The sequence below is a fragment of the Lepidochelys olivacea genome (genome assembly GCF_965140295.1).
Source record: "Lepidochelys olivacea isolate rLepOli2 genome assembly, chromosome: 9".
NCBI classification, from domain to species: domain Eukaryota; kingdom Metazoa; phylum Chordata; order Testudines; family Cheloniidae; genus Lepidochelys; species Lepidochelys olivacea.
The window spans coordinates 48473987-48490407 of NC_140419.1; the positions used below are offsets into that span (position 1 = coordinate 48473987).

General features: G+C 43.0%; 1 protein-coding gene across 5 annotated transcripts in view; it reads left to right on the forward strand.

The window, feature by feature from the left end:
- Positions 1–16421, forward strand: part of STAG1 (STAG1 cohesin complex component) — a 381779-nt gene that overhangs the window by 201539 nt on the left and 163819 nt on the right. For all 5 annotated transcript variants that reach the window (XM_084638723.1, XM_084638721.1, XM_084638725.1 and 2 more), the window contains 2 exons: positions 4855–4934; positions 12238–12345. In XM_084638723.1, the coding sequence (XP_084494849.1) occupies positions 4855–4934; positions 12238–12345 (188 nt within the window). The remainder of the gene's footprint in view (positions 1–4854; positions 4935–12237; positions 12346–16421) is intronic.

Genomic DNA, 16421 nt, shown 5'->3' on the forward strand with positions numbered 1-16421 from the left:
TCAGGATTTGAGCAGTGTGCCATTTGCAGGGCCATGATTCCTGTGAGTAATAAACTTGTGTTGTCTAGTTTGTTCAGATCAGGAACATGTTAAGGACAAATATTCAATATGTACCTCTCTTTTCCAACAACAAAAAAAAGCAAAGGAACTTCAACCTTAAAGTACGTTTACTAGAAAAGGCAGGTGCTGCATCCCTTTTCAGAGCCTTACCCTGACCATGAGAGGATGGAGACTTCTTCGATGAGGAGTGCACCTCTAGTTGCTCCAGCCCCCAAACCAAAATCGTGAGAAAAAAGATTCTCCTCTTCTTCTCCCGTGACCTCCTCAGAATGCTGAAAGCCATCATTTTTGGCCATCATTGAGTTTGGTATCACTTTTTCAGTCTGAGGAGCACATACCTCCAATATCAGTAACTTCAATGTTGATAGGCATTCTTCACAGCAAAAGACCTATTATGCCTTCTTGTGCCTGACTCTCCAGTATTGCACCATGAGGTATTATTAATAGCACCGGCTTCATCTACAAAAACGCTGTTGGCACTGTGTACTTTGTAGCACTGCCTGTAATATTGGCACCATCAACATAGTCTGGATATCAGTCAGCATTTCACCTTCCACAGCTGCTTCCACCAGGGTCAGCAAATCTAGCTTTAGCATCAGTGCTGCTGGTGCAATAGCATGCATTGCCCATGCTAAGACCTCCATCAAAACAGTTTCAGATTTGGAGCATGACAAGGTGTTTCTCCTAAAAGGCCTTTTAGCTCTCCTGATAGATGATATTTGAAGGACTCCATCTGTGACATGGAGCAAGAGTGTTACCCTTACAGGGTTGTTCCAGCCCTCCACCATAGATTGTGCAGACCCTGGACTAAGAGAAAGTCACCTTCTCCTGGTTTGTCACCTATCCCCAACGTAGAACTGACTAATGAACTGAGGGAGAAACCCACACATTTTCTACCATATATGTCTTCATTTTTGCTTGATGAGACCATTTGCTGGAGTTTTCATCTCCTCCTGAAGCATTTAAGATCTTTTCCGATCTTAGGAGGAGGGTGGCCATATTAACATTTGTGCCAGCAGGGGTTCTGCTGGACAACCCTCACAAACTTTTTGACATTTTATAGACTGCAGCCCTGGGAAGGGTTGCCCTTCCCATTAATGAGTCCCTGTTAGACTGTGCTAAAACCCTATGGCAGGCCCCAGAATCTGTACCACCCACTGCGAGATATGTGGACAGACTTTATCAAGTTCCTCAGCAGGAATTTGATTATTTTTTCAGCCATCCTGTACCAAAACCCTAGATAGTCACTGTGGCTAATGAGCACTGAAGGCAGACTCAGTCTAGGGCTGCCGAAAAGGGCAAAAAACATAAGATATTAGACTTATATGGTAGAAAGGCCTCTATCACTGCAAGCCTTCAAATGAAGGTGTCTCAATACACGTTTACGAATTGGGTAGCAATGTGAAGGAAGGATACATCATCCAATTCACTTCCTTCCCTTTCCCCACCATCCCTGTTCCTTTTCAGGGACTCATCTCACGAAGCTGTATTACTTCAGGATGTGCAGTCTCTTTTGGAATTGGGAGCAATAGAGGAAGTTCCTTACCAGCAGAGAGGGAAAGGTTTCTATTCCCATTACTTCCTGATTCCCAGTATAGGAGGTGATCTGAGGTCCATTTTGGATTTGAGAAAACTGAATGGATCCATCAAGAAAATGAAATTTCAGGATGGTTACCTTCACATCTATCATTCCTTCTTTGGAGATTGGCAACTGGTGTGCTATATTCAGTTTTCTTAATGCTTACCTTCATGTGACAATACATCCGGCCACAAAAAATATCTTTGAATCATAGTCGGGAACACACACTAACAGTACACAGTGCTGCCCTTCAGTCTGTCCTCAGTAGGAGGGTGATGAAGCACTGGAATGGGTTACTTAGGGAGGTGGTAGAATCTCCATCTTTAGAGGTTTTTAAGGTCCAGCTTGACAAAGCCTTGGCTGGGATGATTTAGTTGGTGTTCGCCCTGCTTTGAGCAGGGGATTGGACTAGATGACCTCCTGAGGTCTTTTCCAACCCTAATATTCTATGATTCTATCCCATAGGGTGTTTACAAAGTGTATGACAGTGGTAGCAGGCCACCTTCATTATACTGTTGTTCAAATACTGAGATAATTGACTAGTCCAAGGAACGTCAAAGGGACAAGTCCAAAACAGCATCTTCATGATCAGAGATCTGTTCTCTTATCTGGGCTGAAATTAAAGGTAGAGAAATCAGTATTACTACCAACACAACAAATATATTCCATGGGGGCAGATCTTGATGCCACAATGGCGATAGCTTACTTTCTGACAGATGGGTTCCAGTCCATAGTCACCCTTTGTAAAGTCCTCAGGTTGCACTTGAGGTTAACAGGACATTCTTACCTCCAACTTGAGGTGCACATGACTGAGCATGCCTGACTTCACCTCAGAGGCCTGCAGGCCTTTTCTCAGTATACTGTTCAAACAGGCATGTTGATTTGCACACCTATATGAGCGCTTCCAATCCTAGGCTGGTGGATGGCTCTCCAGAACATCTGCAAAGGGATTCAGCGTTGACTCTTCTAGCAGATTATATGAATCATGGGCTTCGGTGCACATCTGGGATGCATTCATGCTCAGGAGTTATGGATGACATGGGAGGTTATTCTCCCTGTAAATATATTGGAACTTTGAGCCATTTATTGGCCTGCAAGACATTCATCACCACCATCAGAAGTTCTTTAGCTCCCCCGACAGTGGCCCATGATATTGTGGTATTTAAAATTTGCTGTTAGAGGTTATGTGAACTTTCATTTGATCCTTTGAGGACAGTAGATTTGAATTTCCCTTTCCCTGAGATTATTTTCTTAGTGGCCATTTCCTTGGCCAGGACTAAGAGGAAACTAGCAGCACTGAGGTCTCTTGCCTTACATCTAACCACTAAGGACAAGATGGTTTGTCATATCTATCCCAGTTTCCTACCAAAGATGTCACTGCATTTCCCACTTAATACAAAATATTTGTTTTCCAAGCTTATGCCCTTAACAGTACTTCACAAAAAGAAACTCTTACTCACTCTGGACTTCCACAGAACTTTCAAATTGTATTTGGAAAGGAAATCTCCTTTCTGGAAAATCATTCCACTGTTTTCTTCTCTTTGTAGGCGCCAAACAATCTTTAGGAGCATCTAGATATAACAGAGATACCTTGTCCCATTAGGATCAAGGATCACTCTCCTGAAGCACGATCAGCAAGAGGCAATGCTTCCATTAACAAACTTTTTAGGGCAGTCACTTGACACACCTTAAATATTTTTACTAAGCATCACAGGTTAAATGTGCAGATATCAGCTTATGCTTTTGGGTACTTAGAGCCATTGTCCCTTGGAATTCTGGAAGGGCGTGGGGACCAGGAATTGATTTGCTCAATTCATGGCCATTCTTAATTTCACTCCCTAGTCCCCCTTTCATTCCTTTTAGTTAGCTCTCTTCTGTTCTTTCTCAGCCCAGGTATTTTAAGAGTAGCATTTCACAAAACCCAAGGTCTGTTCTAGAGTAAGCCAAGTCTCAGAAAATTATGTCCCCAGTTTTTCTGTTGCTTGAACAATGTATCAAGACCCAAAAGAAATTGTGTTCCAGGGATCAACAGACATCTCTGCAGACAAGGAGGGTGTTTGTTTCAAGCTGAAAGAAATCAAACTGGGAAAGGAAAGTAAGGAACCAGTAGAGGAACTCCTCAAAAGCTTGAAAATCCTGCCATTGAATTGGCCATTGGTCTGCTGGTGTTCACAGAGAGCAGAGACGGATTAGTGGGGCCCTGGACCAGAGCAAGTGGGGGCCCCTCCCCACCCCTTCAGCCTGCAGTCCCATTCCCACCCCCTCCCCGCACTGCTGCTGGGGAAATGTGGTCAGAGTGCAGGGGCTTGTCCTGCCCCCACCCAGCACTCCTGCTGGGGAGCTGTGTCAGGGTGCAGAGGCTTCCTTCCACCCTCCTGGCACTTCTGCCGGGGAGCAGGGTCGTGGCTCAGAGGCTTCCCCCTCATGAGCACCAGGCAGGCAGAGTGGGGCAAGCTCCCCTGCCCTGACTCCACTCCCCGGTAGGAGCGCTGGGTGATGTGTGTAGGTGCCCATTTTTCTGGGGCCCCTCCAGTTGGCCAGGGCCCCTGAGCATGGGCCCTATTGGTCCGGTGGCTAATCCACCACTGACAGAGAGAGAGAAGGAAAATCCATAGTTGTACCACCAAATTCCTCACATTTCTTATGGAAGGCATGTAGGATAATTATTGAGGCCAGATGGTGGCTTAAGTCATGGGCATGCAAAGGGCCATGCTGCAGCAGCTGCTTCAGGTGAGATTCTCTGCACAGTGCTCCTTTTCACATGCATACACCCTGCCCCAAATGCACTACTGAAGCTCTGTTGGTCATTGTGAAGGAAAGAAATTGGGGCCACAGCCATGCCCTCATCCAGCCCAAGCCAATCCCCTTTCAGCAGGCTGGTACTGAGGAGACACTAGCTCAGAGTAGTGCCTCAGTTCCCCAGCCTGAGTTTGCCTGACATCTGCATGGGATGGTAGGAGGGGAAAGTTCCTTGACACATGTTCCCATTCCTGTTGCATGTACAGTGTTAAATTCAGGACATACAGAACCTGACATATCTATCACCACGAAGGCACATTGTACTAGATGAACTTAGCATGTTCTAGAGAAGTCAGATGGTTATCATGTTTCTGTGGAAAGGTATGTCCATCAAAGACTGTTTATTTTGTAACTTAAATATTCATTTTCTGAAAACGTTGTGTGTGTGTTGTCATTCTAATACAACTACTTTTCAGGATCGCATTGTATCAATGACACTTGATAAGGAATATGATGTTGCTGTGGAAGCCATTCGATTAGTCACTCTAATACTTCAGTGAGTATTTTTCAAAGCTAGCATAATTCACTATGAGAAGCACTTTTGCCAGGAATATGTATCAGGTTTAGATTTCTCATGCGTATTATGAAGGACTTATAACACTGAAGGTGGATTAAATGTCATAATTTCACTGAGCAATTTTTGGAGAAGTTGGAATAGGATAAATGGCTGCATAAAAATACCCTGGTGAAATTCAGAAATTTACTAACTCCTTGGTGTCAGTAGTTTCAGTGTATCCACTGTTACAAACAAATCCAGACTGGCAAAATAGACTGACGGTACAAGCAGATCATTTTAACTATGTTCTCTGTTCTTTTTTTCTTTTAAATGCCAAAAGCTACTTGCGTGCGAAGTTCAACTGAGAATTTAACCACATTAAAGTCAGGATATGCTCTGGTAACCTTAACTTTGCAACTTTAATTCTGTTCTGTTTTCAAGTCAAAGATACAAAAACACAATAGGAAATTTCCAAATTTAAGAATATATTTCATAATATAAAATGCTGCATCTGTTTATGCGCATACATGAATGAAGAAAAACTGTAGTGTCGATTAAAAAAAAACACACTGAAGCATAAAATGGAAGATATGTTTTTGTTAAATACACACTGAAAATCCCTAATTTAAAAAAAAAAAAATTTCAGTATGTAATATTGTTTGTGTGTTCATGTCTGGCAGAACCTAAAGTTCTCATCCTTGAAAGTGCCCAATATTGAATTGAGACCAATGCTTGTTATAATTCAAGAAAAATGACTTTTCAAAATATTATGATGTTTGTGTGCTGTCACTGTAATATCTGAAAAAAATAAAGATCATGATTTACATAAAACAAACTGATGGCACATTATCTAAATTTTTTGAAAATTCAATAAAAAAAATTAATTCCCCAAAATTGTGATGACAATTCTGGGCACAACTCTACAGTTAAGGTTGAAGTAAGGATTAAGCATCTCTGTTAAATGATAATGATACAGTGAATTGTTTCCAGATTTATGGCACTCAAAGTATAAGTATAGAATGAATTTTCAAAGAAATCTGATAATTAGTTTGTTAATATACCTCAACATGTTTAGATTTCTTTAGTTTAACCTTAACTCTGAAGTAAAGATACTTACTTCAGAGATACTTCATGTTAAATTCCCTGGTTTGTATCTAGGGAAGGAAACATTGCTTGAAAACTGGGATAGGGAGGATTAAGGCAGTATGAGGTAAGCCATGGTCTTGACTGTATGATAACAGGAGAGATCAAGCAGGTTTTTGCTGCTAGGAGGAATGTTTCATGAGGCTTGTCCTTTGGGTCAGAAGCCCAGTGAATTAAGTAGGAATTTTTCTACTGACTTCATTGAGATTTGGATCAGGTCCTTGATGAAAAATCCAAATAGGTTTCTAGAGCTAAGAGAGGGGTTCAAAACTTGCAACGTGAGTGGGGATAACGTAGGAGATTGGTAATAAGTGTCTAAGATTTTCACTGGAGGATAACATTAAGGCTTCCACATCTGTCTGGGTGTGGAGCATAGAAACAGGGTTTGAGAATAATCCAGAATGTATGAAAGCTGTGAGAAGTGTTGCTTGGCTCTCTAGGGCTGGGAAATAGATAGCAATCAATATAAATTAGAAGTTATGATGTGCAGAAAATACATAAGGGAAATGAAAGAGATGAGGGAAAAATCTCTGGCTGGCAGGACTAAGGACAATAAGGAGTTTTAAAAATATATTGGGAAAAAGGGAAATAATAGCAATAGTGTAGGTCCATTATTAGATGGAGAGGGTAGAATTGTTAATGATGCAGAAAAAGCAGAATGTTGAATAAATATTTGTGTTTTCTATTTGGAAAGTAGCAGGATGATGATGTACCCATATCTAGGGGTGGCATAGCTTGATTTTTACTTTTTTTTCCTAATTTTGACCATTTTTATCAATTTTTATTTTTAAGATTTCCCCCCCCCCTATTTTTAACTATTTTATTTTAGAGTTGTGGGGGGGGTGGGATTGGGGTTAGGGCATCTCTGCCAGTGGGAGAGTTCCCAGTGCAGCTGTGGGGCATGACACCAGGGCTCCAGAGTAAGGGAGGCTGTGGTCCTGGCTCAGAGGAGCAGAGGCCCCGGTCAGGATTGTAAAGAGGAGGACAAGCCCCTAGTCACGGGGAGGCCACCCAGCTGCTGAACAGTTATGGCTCCGGGACCATTCCCATGCTTTTGGCTGGTGAGTGATGGAGCAGGGCCATGACATCAGAGTTGCAGAGGACTTACCTCTTGATTGGTGACACCTGATCCCTGGAGGCGCAAGATGCGGGGAAGGCTGCAGGGTCAGAACAGAGCCCTCCCTGCCAGGGCTGTGAAAAGGAAGACAAGTCTCTGTCCGTGGAGGTGGGCACAGAGTCATTCAGCCGTGGGTCAGCCACCTCTGCAGCTGGGGACAATGACGACTCCTCTTCCTCGTGGTCCTGGCCAGGATTTTCTGCTCTGCTGAGTCAGGATGTGAACAGTGCCTCACTCACTCACCAGCCTGAAGTGCAAGAGCTATTCCCAGCTGATGAGTGAGAGGGGGCTGAAGAGAGCTCCCTACCCTACACCAGGAGCCATTAAGTAATTCCCCCTGACCAGTGGCTCATCTTGCTTCCCCTCCTTGCTGTCTTGGCCAGAGGTATCTGCTCTGCCCTACCAGGACTGCAGCCTTTCCCTGCACCTTGTCCCCACAGGAATCAGGTGTCACCTGCCCTGTGGCCATGCAGGGAGCCCTCTATAACCCCGCTGTCACAGACCCGCTCACTCATTCTTGTGACAGCTTCTGGCTAGTGAGTGAGCGAGCGAGTAGGCCGTGACATCAGAGTTGTAGAAAGCTTCCTCCATGGCAGGTGACACACAATCCCTGCAGGCACACTGACTGTTACCATTTGATATTTTTTCATTGATCTCATTGTGTCAGCTGAAATTGACCTTTACCAACAGATATCTATTAAAATTGAAATCTGTCAAGCCTATCCATATCGTATGAGGATGATGACATACTTCCCAATCCATTAGTAACTAAGGAAGATATTAGACAACATCTACTAGGGATAAATGTTTTAAATCAGCCTGCCTGGATAACTGCACCTAGGAGTCCTAAAAGAGTTGGCTAGAGATCTCTGGCCCGTGAATGTTAATTTTTAATTAATCTTGGAATTCTGGGGAAATTTCAGAAGATTGGAAGTGAACTGACCTTGTGCAAGTATTCAAAAAGGACAATTGGGATGACCCAGCTAACTATAGGCCAGTGACATGAGTCCTGGACAAAATTATGGAAAAATTGATACAGGATTCAAGTGATAAAAAAATTAAAGGCCAGGCATATAATTAATGCTAGTCAAGATGGTTTTATGAAAAATAGGGCTTGTCAGACAAACCTGATTTCATTCTTTGATGAGACTGCAAGTTTGGTTGATGAAGTTAATTGTGTAGATGTATTTGACTTACTACCACATGACATTCTTATTAAAAATTAGTACTATGCAGTATCAGTAAAGCACACGTTAGGAACTAGATAACCGATAGATATCAAAAAGTAATTAATGCAGAATCTTCATTTAATGAGGGTGTTTATAGTGGGGTTCCACAAAGATCAGTAGCCTATTCCATGTTTCTTTAGTGATCTGGAAGTAAGCATAGTATTACTGCTGATAAAATATGTAACTGGCACAAAGATTGGTTGACTGGTAAACAATTATGAGGACAGGACAGACATACTGAGGGTACATCTATGCAGCAAAGGAAAATGCACGGCTGCCCCATGCCAGCTGCCTCATGCTTGTGGGGCTTGGGCTGCAGGGCTCTTTCATTGTTTTGTAGACTTCCGAGCTTGGGATGGAGTCCAGGCTCGGGGACTTTCCCACCCTGCAGGGTCGTAGAGCCTGGGATCCCACCCAAGCCCAGAAGTCTATACAGCAATGAAACAGTCCCACAAGCCCGAGTCAGTTAGCATGGACCAACTGCAGGTTTTTCTTTGCTGTGTAGACATATCCATAGTGATTTGGGTCACTTGGTTAACTGGGCCCACGCAAACAAAGTTTGGTTTAATACAGCCAAATGCAAGGTCATACAGCTTGTAGCAAGGAAGGTAATACCTACAGAATGGGGGATTATATGCTCCGAAGCAGTGGCTCTGAAATGTGTTTAGAGGTCATAGTGGACAAGCAACTAAACATGAGCTCCCAGTGTAATGCTGTGGCAAATAGGGCTAATACAATCATGCGATATATAAATAGGGGAGTAATGAGTAGAAGTAGGGAAGTAATTTTACCTCTGTATACAGCATTGGTGAGACAGATATTGGAATAATGCATACAGTTCTGGTGTCCACATTTTAAAATGATGTTGAAAAACTGGAGAGTGTGTAGAAAAGAGCCACCCCCACCCCCTCCCAAAATCCTCACAATGAGGGACTTAAAGAAGTTCAATCAGTTCAGCTTATCAAAAAGATTGATAAATGGCTTGATTACAGTGTACAGCTACCTTTACAGAGTGAAAATACTGTGTACTTACAGGTTTCAGAGTAACAGCCGTGTTAGTCTGTATTCGCAAAAAGAAAAGGAGTACTTGTGGCACCTTAGAGACTAACCAATTTATTTGAGCATGAGCTTTCGTGAGCTACAGCTCACTTCATCGGATGCATGCCGTGGAAACTGTAGCAGACTTTATATATACACAGAGAATATGAAAAAATACCTCCTCCCACCCCACTGTCCAGCTGGTAATAGCTTATCTAAAGTGATCACCAGGTGGGCCATTTCCAGCACAAATCCAGGTTTTCTCACCCTCCACCCCCCCCCACAGATTCACTCTCCTGCTGGTGATAGCCCATCCAAAGTGACAACTCTTTACACAATGTGCACATTGTGTAAAGAGTTGTCACTTTGGATGGGCTATAAGAGTTGTCACTTTGGATGGGCTATCACCAGCAGGAGAGTGAATCTGTGTGGGGGGGGTGGGGGGTGAGAAAACCTGGATTTGTGCTGGAAATGGCCCACCTGGTGATCACTTTAGATAAGCTATTACCAGCTGGACAGTGGGGTGGGAGGAGGTATTTTTTCATATTCTCTGTGTATATATAAAGTCTGCTACAGTTTCCACGGCATGCATCCGATGAAGTGAGCTGTAGCTCACGAAAGCTCATGCTCAAATAAATTGGTTAGTCTCTAAGGTGCCACAAGTACTCCTTTTCTTTTTGTGTACTTACAGGCTTTTTATCAGAGAAAGGCATAACAAGACCCAGTGGCTGGAAGGTGAACACAGACAAATTCAAATTAAAAATTAGGCACACCTTTTGAACAATTAAGGTGATTAACCACTGGAATCAAATATCACGGAAGTGATGGATTCTCCATCTCTTGATGCCTACAAATCAAAACTGGTTATCTGTCTGGAAGATACAGGTTAATCAAACACAAGTTATTGGATTCAGTACAGATTTGTAGATTCTAAGGCCAGAAAGGACCGTTGTGATCACCTAGTATGATCTCCTACGTAACACGGGCCGTAGGACTTCCCAGAATAATTCCTACAGCATATCTCTTAGAAAAACATCCAATCTTGATTTAAAAATGGTCAGTGATGGAGAATCCACCGTGACCTTGTCTGTGATGGAGAATCTCCCATGACCCTTGGTAAGTTGTTCCAATAGTTAATTACTCTCACTTTTAAACATTTATACCTTATTTCCGGTCTGAATTTGTCTAGCTTCAACTTCCAGATGTATCATGTTCTACCTTTCTGTGCTAGAATGAAGAGCTCGATATTAAATATTTGTTCCCCATGTAGAGACTTAGAGACTGTAAACAAGTCACCCGTATTCTTCTCTTTGTGAAACTAAATAGCTTCAGCTCTTTGAGTCTATCACTATAAGGCTGTTTTTCTAATCCTTTCATCGTTCTTGTGGTTCTTCTCTGAACACTCTTCAGTTTATCAGCATACTTCTTGAATTGTTGACACCAGAACGGGACACAGTATTCCAGCAGTGGTCACACCAATGCCAAATACAATTATAACTTCTCTACTCCTCTCCAGATTCCCCTGTTTATGCATTGCCAGAAGCTGGGAATGAACGACAGGGAATGGATTATTTGATGATTAGCTGTTCATTCCCTCTGGGCCACCTGACATTGGCCACTGTCGGAAGACAGGATACTGGGCTAGATGGACTTTTGGTCTGACCCGGTATGGCCATTCTTAGTTCTTATGATCCCATTAGCCCTTTTGCCACAGTGTCACACTGGGAGCTCATGCTCAGCTGATTATCCATCAGAAGCCCCAAATCTTTTTTATAGTCACTGCTTCCCATGATAGAGTGCCCCAGGGGTAGTCTGTGTGGAATGCTTTGTCCTGTGATATACAGATCAGATGACCTAGTGGTCCCTTCTAGCCTTACACTCTATGGATCATCAACAATGTTGCCAATCTCAAGAGAGGAAAAATCATGATTTAGACCCCAAATAATAGTTGAGGATTGACAAAGCAAGAGCTCCGCCCCATCCCTATATGAGAGTGTTGGGGGCAGGTGCGCATTGCCTTCCCCTCGTCCCACTACCAAGGAGTTCTGAGCTGAACATTTACAGCAATCCAGAGCAGTGCAAAGGGGATAGCTGAAAATGGAGATTCTGGCCCCACGAGTTTTATCTTCGTGCAAAAGGTATTGTGATTAGATCACTCTTTTGGTTTTGATTTTAAGTTCAGGGTTTTTTAATGGTTATCTCAGAAAGGTTAAATGGATTTTGAGCCCACTTTCCAAAAATAGTTTATCTTTGGCTGAATCTATGTGTGTGGCATCTCAGCCCAAAATAAATTTTCTGGGAGAAATTAATGTTCAAGTCTAAATGAACATTTACAATGCATTCTCAGTCTGAACTACTGCATTAGTTGTAACTATTTTGGTAAATTCTGAAATGTGTACACTTCAATAGAAGCACAATTTTAGATTTTTTTCCCCAAAAGAAGCCTCTTAAAATATTGGCAAATTATTAAATTTGAATGGCAACATTTTTAGTTCTAAGAAAATGTTTAACCATTTCCTAGTGTGCTACATTCATAAGAAGCAGCCACTTTAACTCAAAGGTGGGGTTTTTTTGGTGGTGAAGTGTTTAAAAATTTTTGGGGCCTAATCCAAAGCCCACTGAAGTTAATGTCCCATTAATTTCTGTGGGGTTTAGATGAGGCCCAGGTAACCCTGTATTTATATAAACTGTCTATCATAAAAGTTACTTATGGGAGGTGGTGGAACTGAAATTAAACATTTGTTTTGGTTCAGGTGTTACTTTCTGACTTTTTCAGTGGAAGTGAAGAAGCTCTGTCCAATGAAGACTGTGAGAATGTTTATCACTTGGTGTATTCAGCACACCGGCCGGTTGCAGTAGCAGCTGGAGAGTTCCTTCACAAAAAGTAAGCTACCTCTCATCCTGGAATGAGAAAAAGATTCATGATAGCTTCCTGAGACCAGAAATGCCTAGTGAGATCTAGAAGTGACAGGTTGATGTATAGTAAGTATGGCCTGATTCAGCAAAGCACTTAATCACAAGCTTAACTTTTTAAGCACTGACTTTCAATAGGAATACTTGCATGCTGTGACAGGGTCGGGCCAGATGGTTGCAGGAGAGTGATAGAAGGCAGATATATTAGCCCCAGGTTAAGTAGGTCCCTTTTCCCTGGGTAAGGTAATAGGGAAGGTTCCAGAACAATCAGGAACCTTCTGGAAACAAGACAGGTTGATTAGAACACCTGCAGCCAATCAAGAAGCTTCTAGAATCAATTAAGGCAGGCTAATCAGGGCACCTGGGTTTAAAAAGGAGCTCACTTCAGTTTGTGGTGCACGTGCGAGGAGGTGGGAGCAAGAGGCGCTAGGAGCTGAGAGTGAGAACGTGTACTGATGGAGGACTGAGGAGTACAAGCATTATCAGACACCAGGAGGAAGGTCCTATGGTGAGGATAAAGAAGGTGTTGGGAGGAGGACATGGGGAAGTAGCCCAGGGAGTTGTAGCTGTCGCACAGCTGTTCCAGGAGGCACTCTAGACAGCTGCATTCCACAGGGCCCTGGGCTGGAACCCGGAGTAGAGGGCGGGCCCGGGTTCCCCCCAAATCCTCCCAACTCCTGGTCAGACATAGGAGAAGTTGATCTGGACTGGGTTCACGAAAACGGTGAAACTGAGGGCTGCCGTGAATCTCCGAGGCGAGCAAATCCGCCAGTAAGCACAAGACCCACCAAGGTAGAGGAGGAACTTTGTCACAATGCTTAAAGTTAAGCATCTACTTAAGTGCTTCGATAAATCAGGATTTATATCGTGCTTTTCTTGCTGTACAGTTTAGACAGTAATTTCTATTAATTTAGGACATTAAAGTGCAAACAAATATGATTGTATGTACTTGTTCGTAAAGATTTGTTAATTTATGTGCAAATCCCTTGAGTTTGTGTTGGGTTTTTATTGTAGCTTCTGGTACTACAAATTGTGGACATGCCTACATGATTGTATAATATACAGTTATTATTTTAAAGGCATTTATTTTACTCAACTTTGAAATAATAGGATACCAATTTACTTCCAAATTTAGCAATTTTAACAGGATTTTCTTATTTTAAAAACTACCTCTCTGGTCATTTTCTTGCATGTCAAAAAATTGAGTGAATTATTAGTGGTAGCTAGATACCTTTGATGCCAGGTGATCAGAGGTGTTGAAGATTTTTCCTTCACTCTGCTGTATAGCATGGGAGAGCAGCTAACTCAAATACAAAGGGCCAGATCTCAACTGGTTGTTCCTTTGCAGTCTAGACCAGAACAATATTTTTAACACTCTGAAGTCTTTAATATTAATTTTCCCATCCCCATTTTTAGAATTGTTAAAGATTTTTGCAACTTTTTACAGAAATTTTTTTGTATAAGAATTCATTTTAATGGAATTTTTCAAACCAGAGGACACTTGAAAGAAAAGGCCTTATATACAACCAGCTGTTTATTTCACCAGCGATATTTTGTGTTCCCTTTGTTTGCATTTTGAAAATGAGGGTGTTTTTTCCCCCAATAATACCCTAGATTTCCTCCTTGATCAGGCACAAAAAACATGATTCTGTGTTTGTGGTATCAGTCTTTTACTATGAAAGTGGATGTGATGCAAATTCAGTAATATGACCTTACTGCATGATAGATAATGGAAAAGAGTTTTTATACATTGTAGTAAAATATCTTCAGTAATTAACAAATGTGGCAAAACAACTATGAAAAAATCTGAAAGATAAATTAGTTTGTGTAACATGACAATTTCTCCCAGTGTGGAAAGTCTCTTCTGAAAGTCTCTTTTGAAAGTAATGTTATCCTATTTCCTATAAACAGGCCCACCAAAGTGTGTGTGTGGGGGCAAAGGGAGCAATTGCCCAGGGGCCCGGGTGATTTAAAAGGGCCTGGGGGCCTGCGGTGGCAGCCAGGAGCCCTGGGCCCTTTTAAATTGCCCGGTCAAGCTGCAGGGCTCCTAGACACGCGAGACCACACTGGCCAATCGCACTGGTCCGCGGGGCCCAGAGCGGTCGTGCACGCCTAGGAGTGACGGGCAGTCCCAGAAGTGACAGATTCGTCACTTCTGCCATGGGCCCTGTCCCCCTTAGGGATAGCCCTGGCACCCAGAATTTCTGTTGATGGGCCTGCCTATAAATGTGTCCTTGAAGGACAAAAGTATTGAAGGAAAAACCATAACTGTGTTGCTCAGTTCTGCAGTTTACAATGTTTGCAAATTAGAAGAAAATTGGTACCATAAATAAAATGTGAAATGTATCTTTCATCACCACCATGCCCCTTTTGAAATGCATCCCCAGCCAAGACTCTTCTCCACCACTGCTTGTTCTCCAGTGTGCCCTCCACTCTTGGTTTCACATCCCCATCCCCATTCACCTGTTTTTCCTCCAGACTTCACATGCAAATGGAGCTTCCGTTATGTTGGCTTAATTTACATGTGACATCTTATCTCCTGTCTGGAAAAAAAACCTGTTGCAACTTGTCCTGGTTATACAGATTACAACATATTTTTAGTATGTACACATCACTCTCTACATATCAACTGTACATATGTCTCTCAGTGTTTATGATGACCAGTATTATATAAGCTTTCATTTGATACCTCACACAACATTCTAGATAGATAAATTCTATGACAGCAATGTTTTTATTGTAATGAATGGGGTTGCTGACACAGAATAGTGAACCCTTTGTTAGCTGCTTCTGTGTCATAGCAACACCTAAAATCTGCAGGAAAAATTTGTGGTGATGTGATGAGGAGAGTACCTGAAATCCCTATCAAGCCAGGTAGGGTCAGTAAAGTTCCTACAGCCAATCCTCACTCCTTAGGCATCTGCCAACACAGAAGAACACAGAAATTGGTATACCAGATAAGGCCAGAGGGTCCATCTAATCCAGTATCTTGTTTCTAATAGTGGTCAGTACCAGGTTTTTTAGAGGAAGTGTAAGAAATCACATAATGTATAATTATAGATTAGTTTCTTCCTAACCCCAAGCTATTAGTGATTAGCTTGTGCCCTGAAGCTTTAGGTTCTTGTTCGAGTGATTGCTCATGTTCACTCCATATTAGGTGTGTGTGCTCGCTACATGCACCGGTTCCAGAAGTTTTTGCCTCAGCAGTATCCGTAGGGGACTGACTCTGGCATCCCCGGAGCGGTGCGTACATGCTGCGGTATAAGGGGTGCTGCCAGCTCCCTCCACCCTCAGTTCCTTCTTGCCACCAGTGACGGTACTGGAACATCCGCTGCTTCAGCTAGCATTGTCTCGTTCTCTGTTCATACAAACTCTGTAGAACTTGTAGTGTAGTTGTAGATCGTTGTTGTTACAGTTAGTTATCCTGAGATGTAGTTCTTGAAGTTCTCATAGTCCCGAACGGAACTCAGCCGGGGGATGGAGCATGCCCCAATCCCTCAGGCTTTAAGCCTGCAATCGCTGCAAATGGCCTATGCCCCTCAGTGCTCCATATACCAGCTGCCTAAGGCACTTAGGCGAGGGGCCATAAGCGATAAGTGTCGTATCTGCAAGTCCTTCAAACCTAGGACAAAGAAGGAGCGCGATATCCATCTAAAAGTGCTCCTAATAGAGTCGACACTCATTCTGGCAACAGAACAGGAGTTCGAGTGTGCACCGAGCACCATGGCCTCCGTGCACAGTGCTCCACCGGCACTGTCCACAAGCCGGCACTTGTCTTCCTCCACGGCTCTAGTCAAGAACCCGAAAAAGACTGTGAGGGGAACATCTCCTACCTCCTGCAAGGGAAAGGAGAGGGCTGGGCACGAGCCAAGACCTGTGCCAGGCAGCTCAACGCTCCCTTCCGGAAGTCAGACCCTAGCGCAAGTCAAGTGGTGCAACCTATCCCATACTTTGCCCGCGACTCCAGATAGCATTGCAGGCCCTGGCTAGCTTCAGGTGCCATTGACACCCGAAGTCCTTCAAGCAGCTCAGGAGATCCTGAGGGTC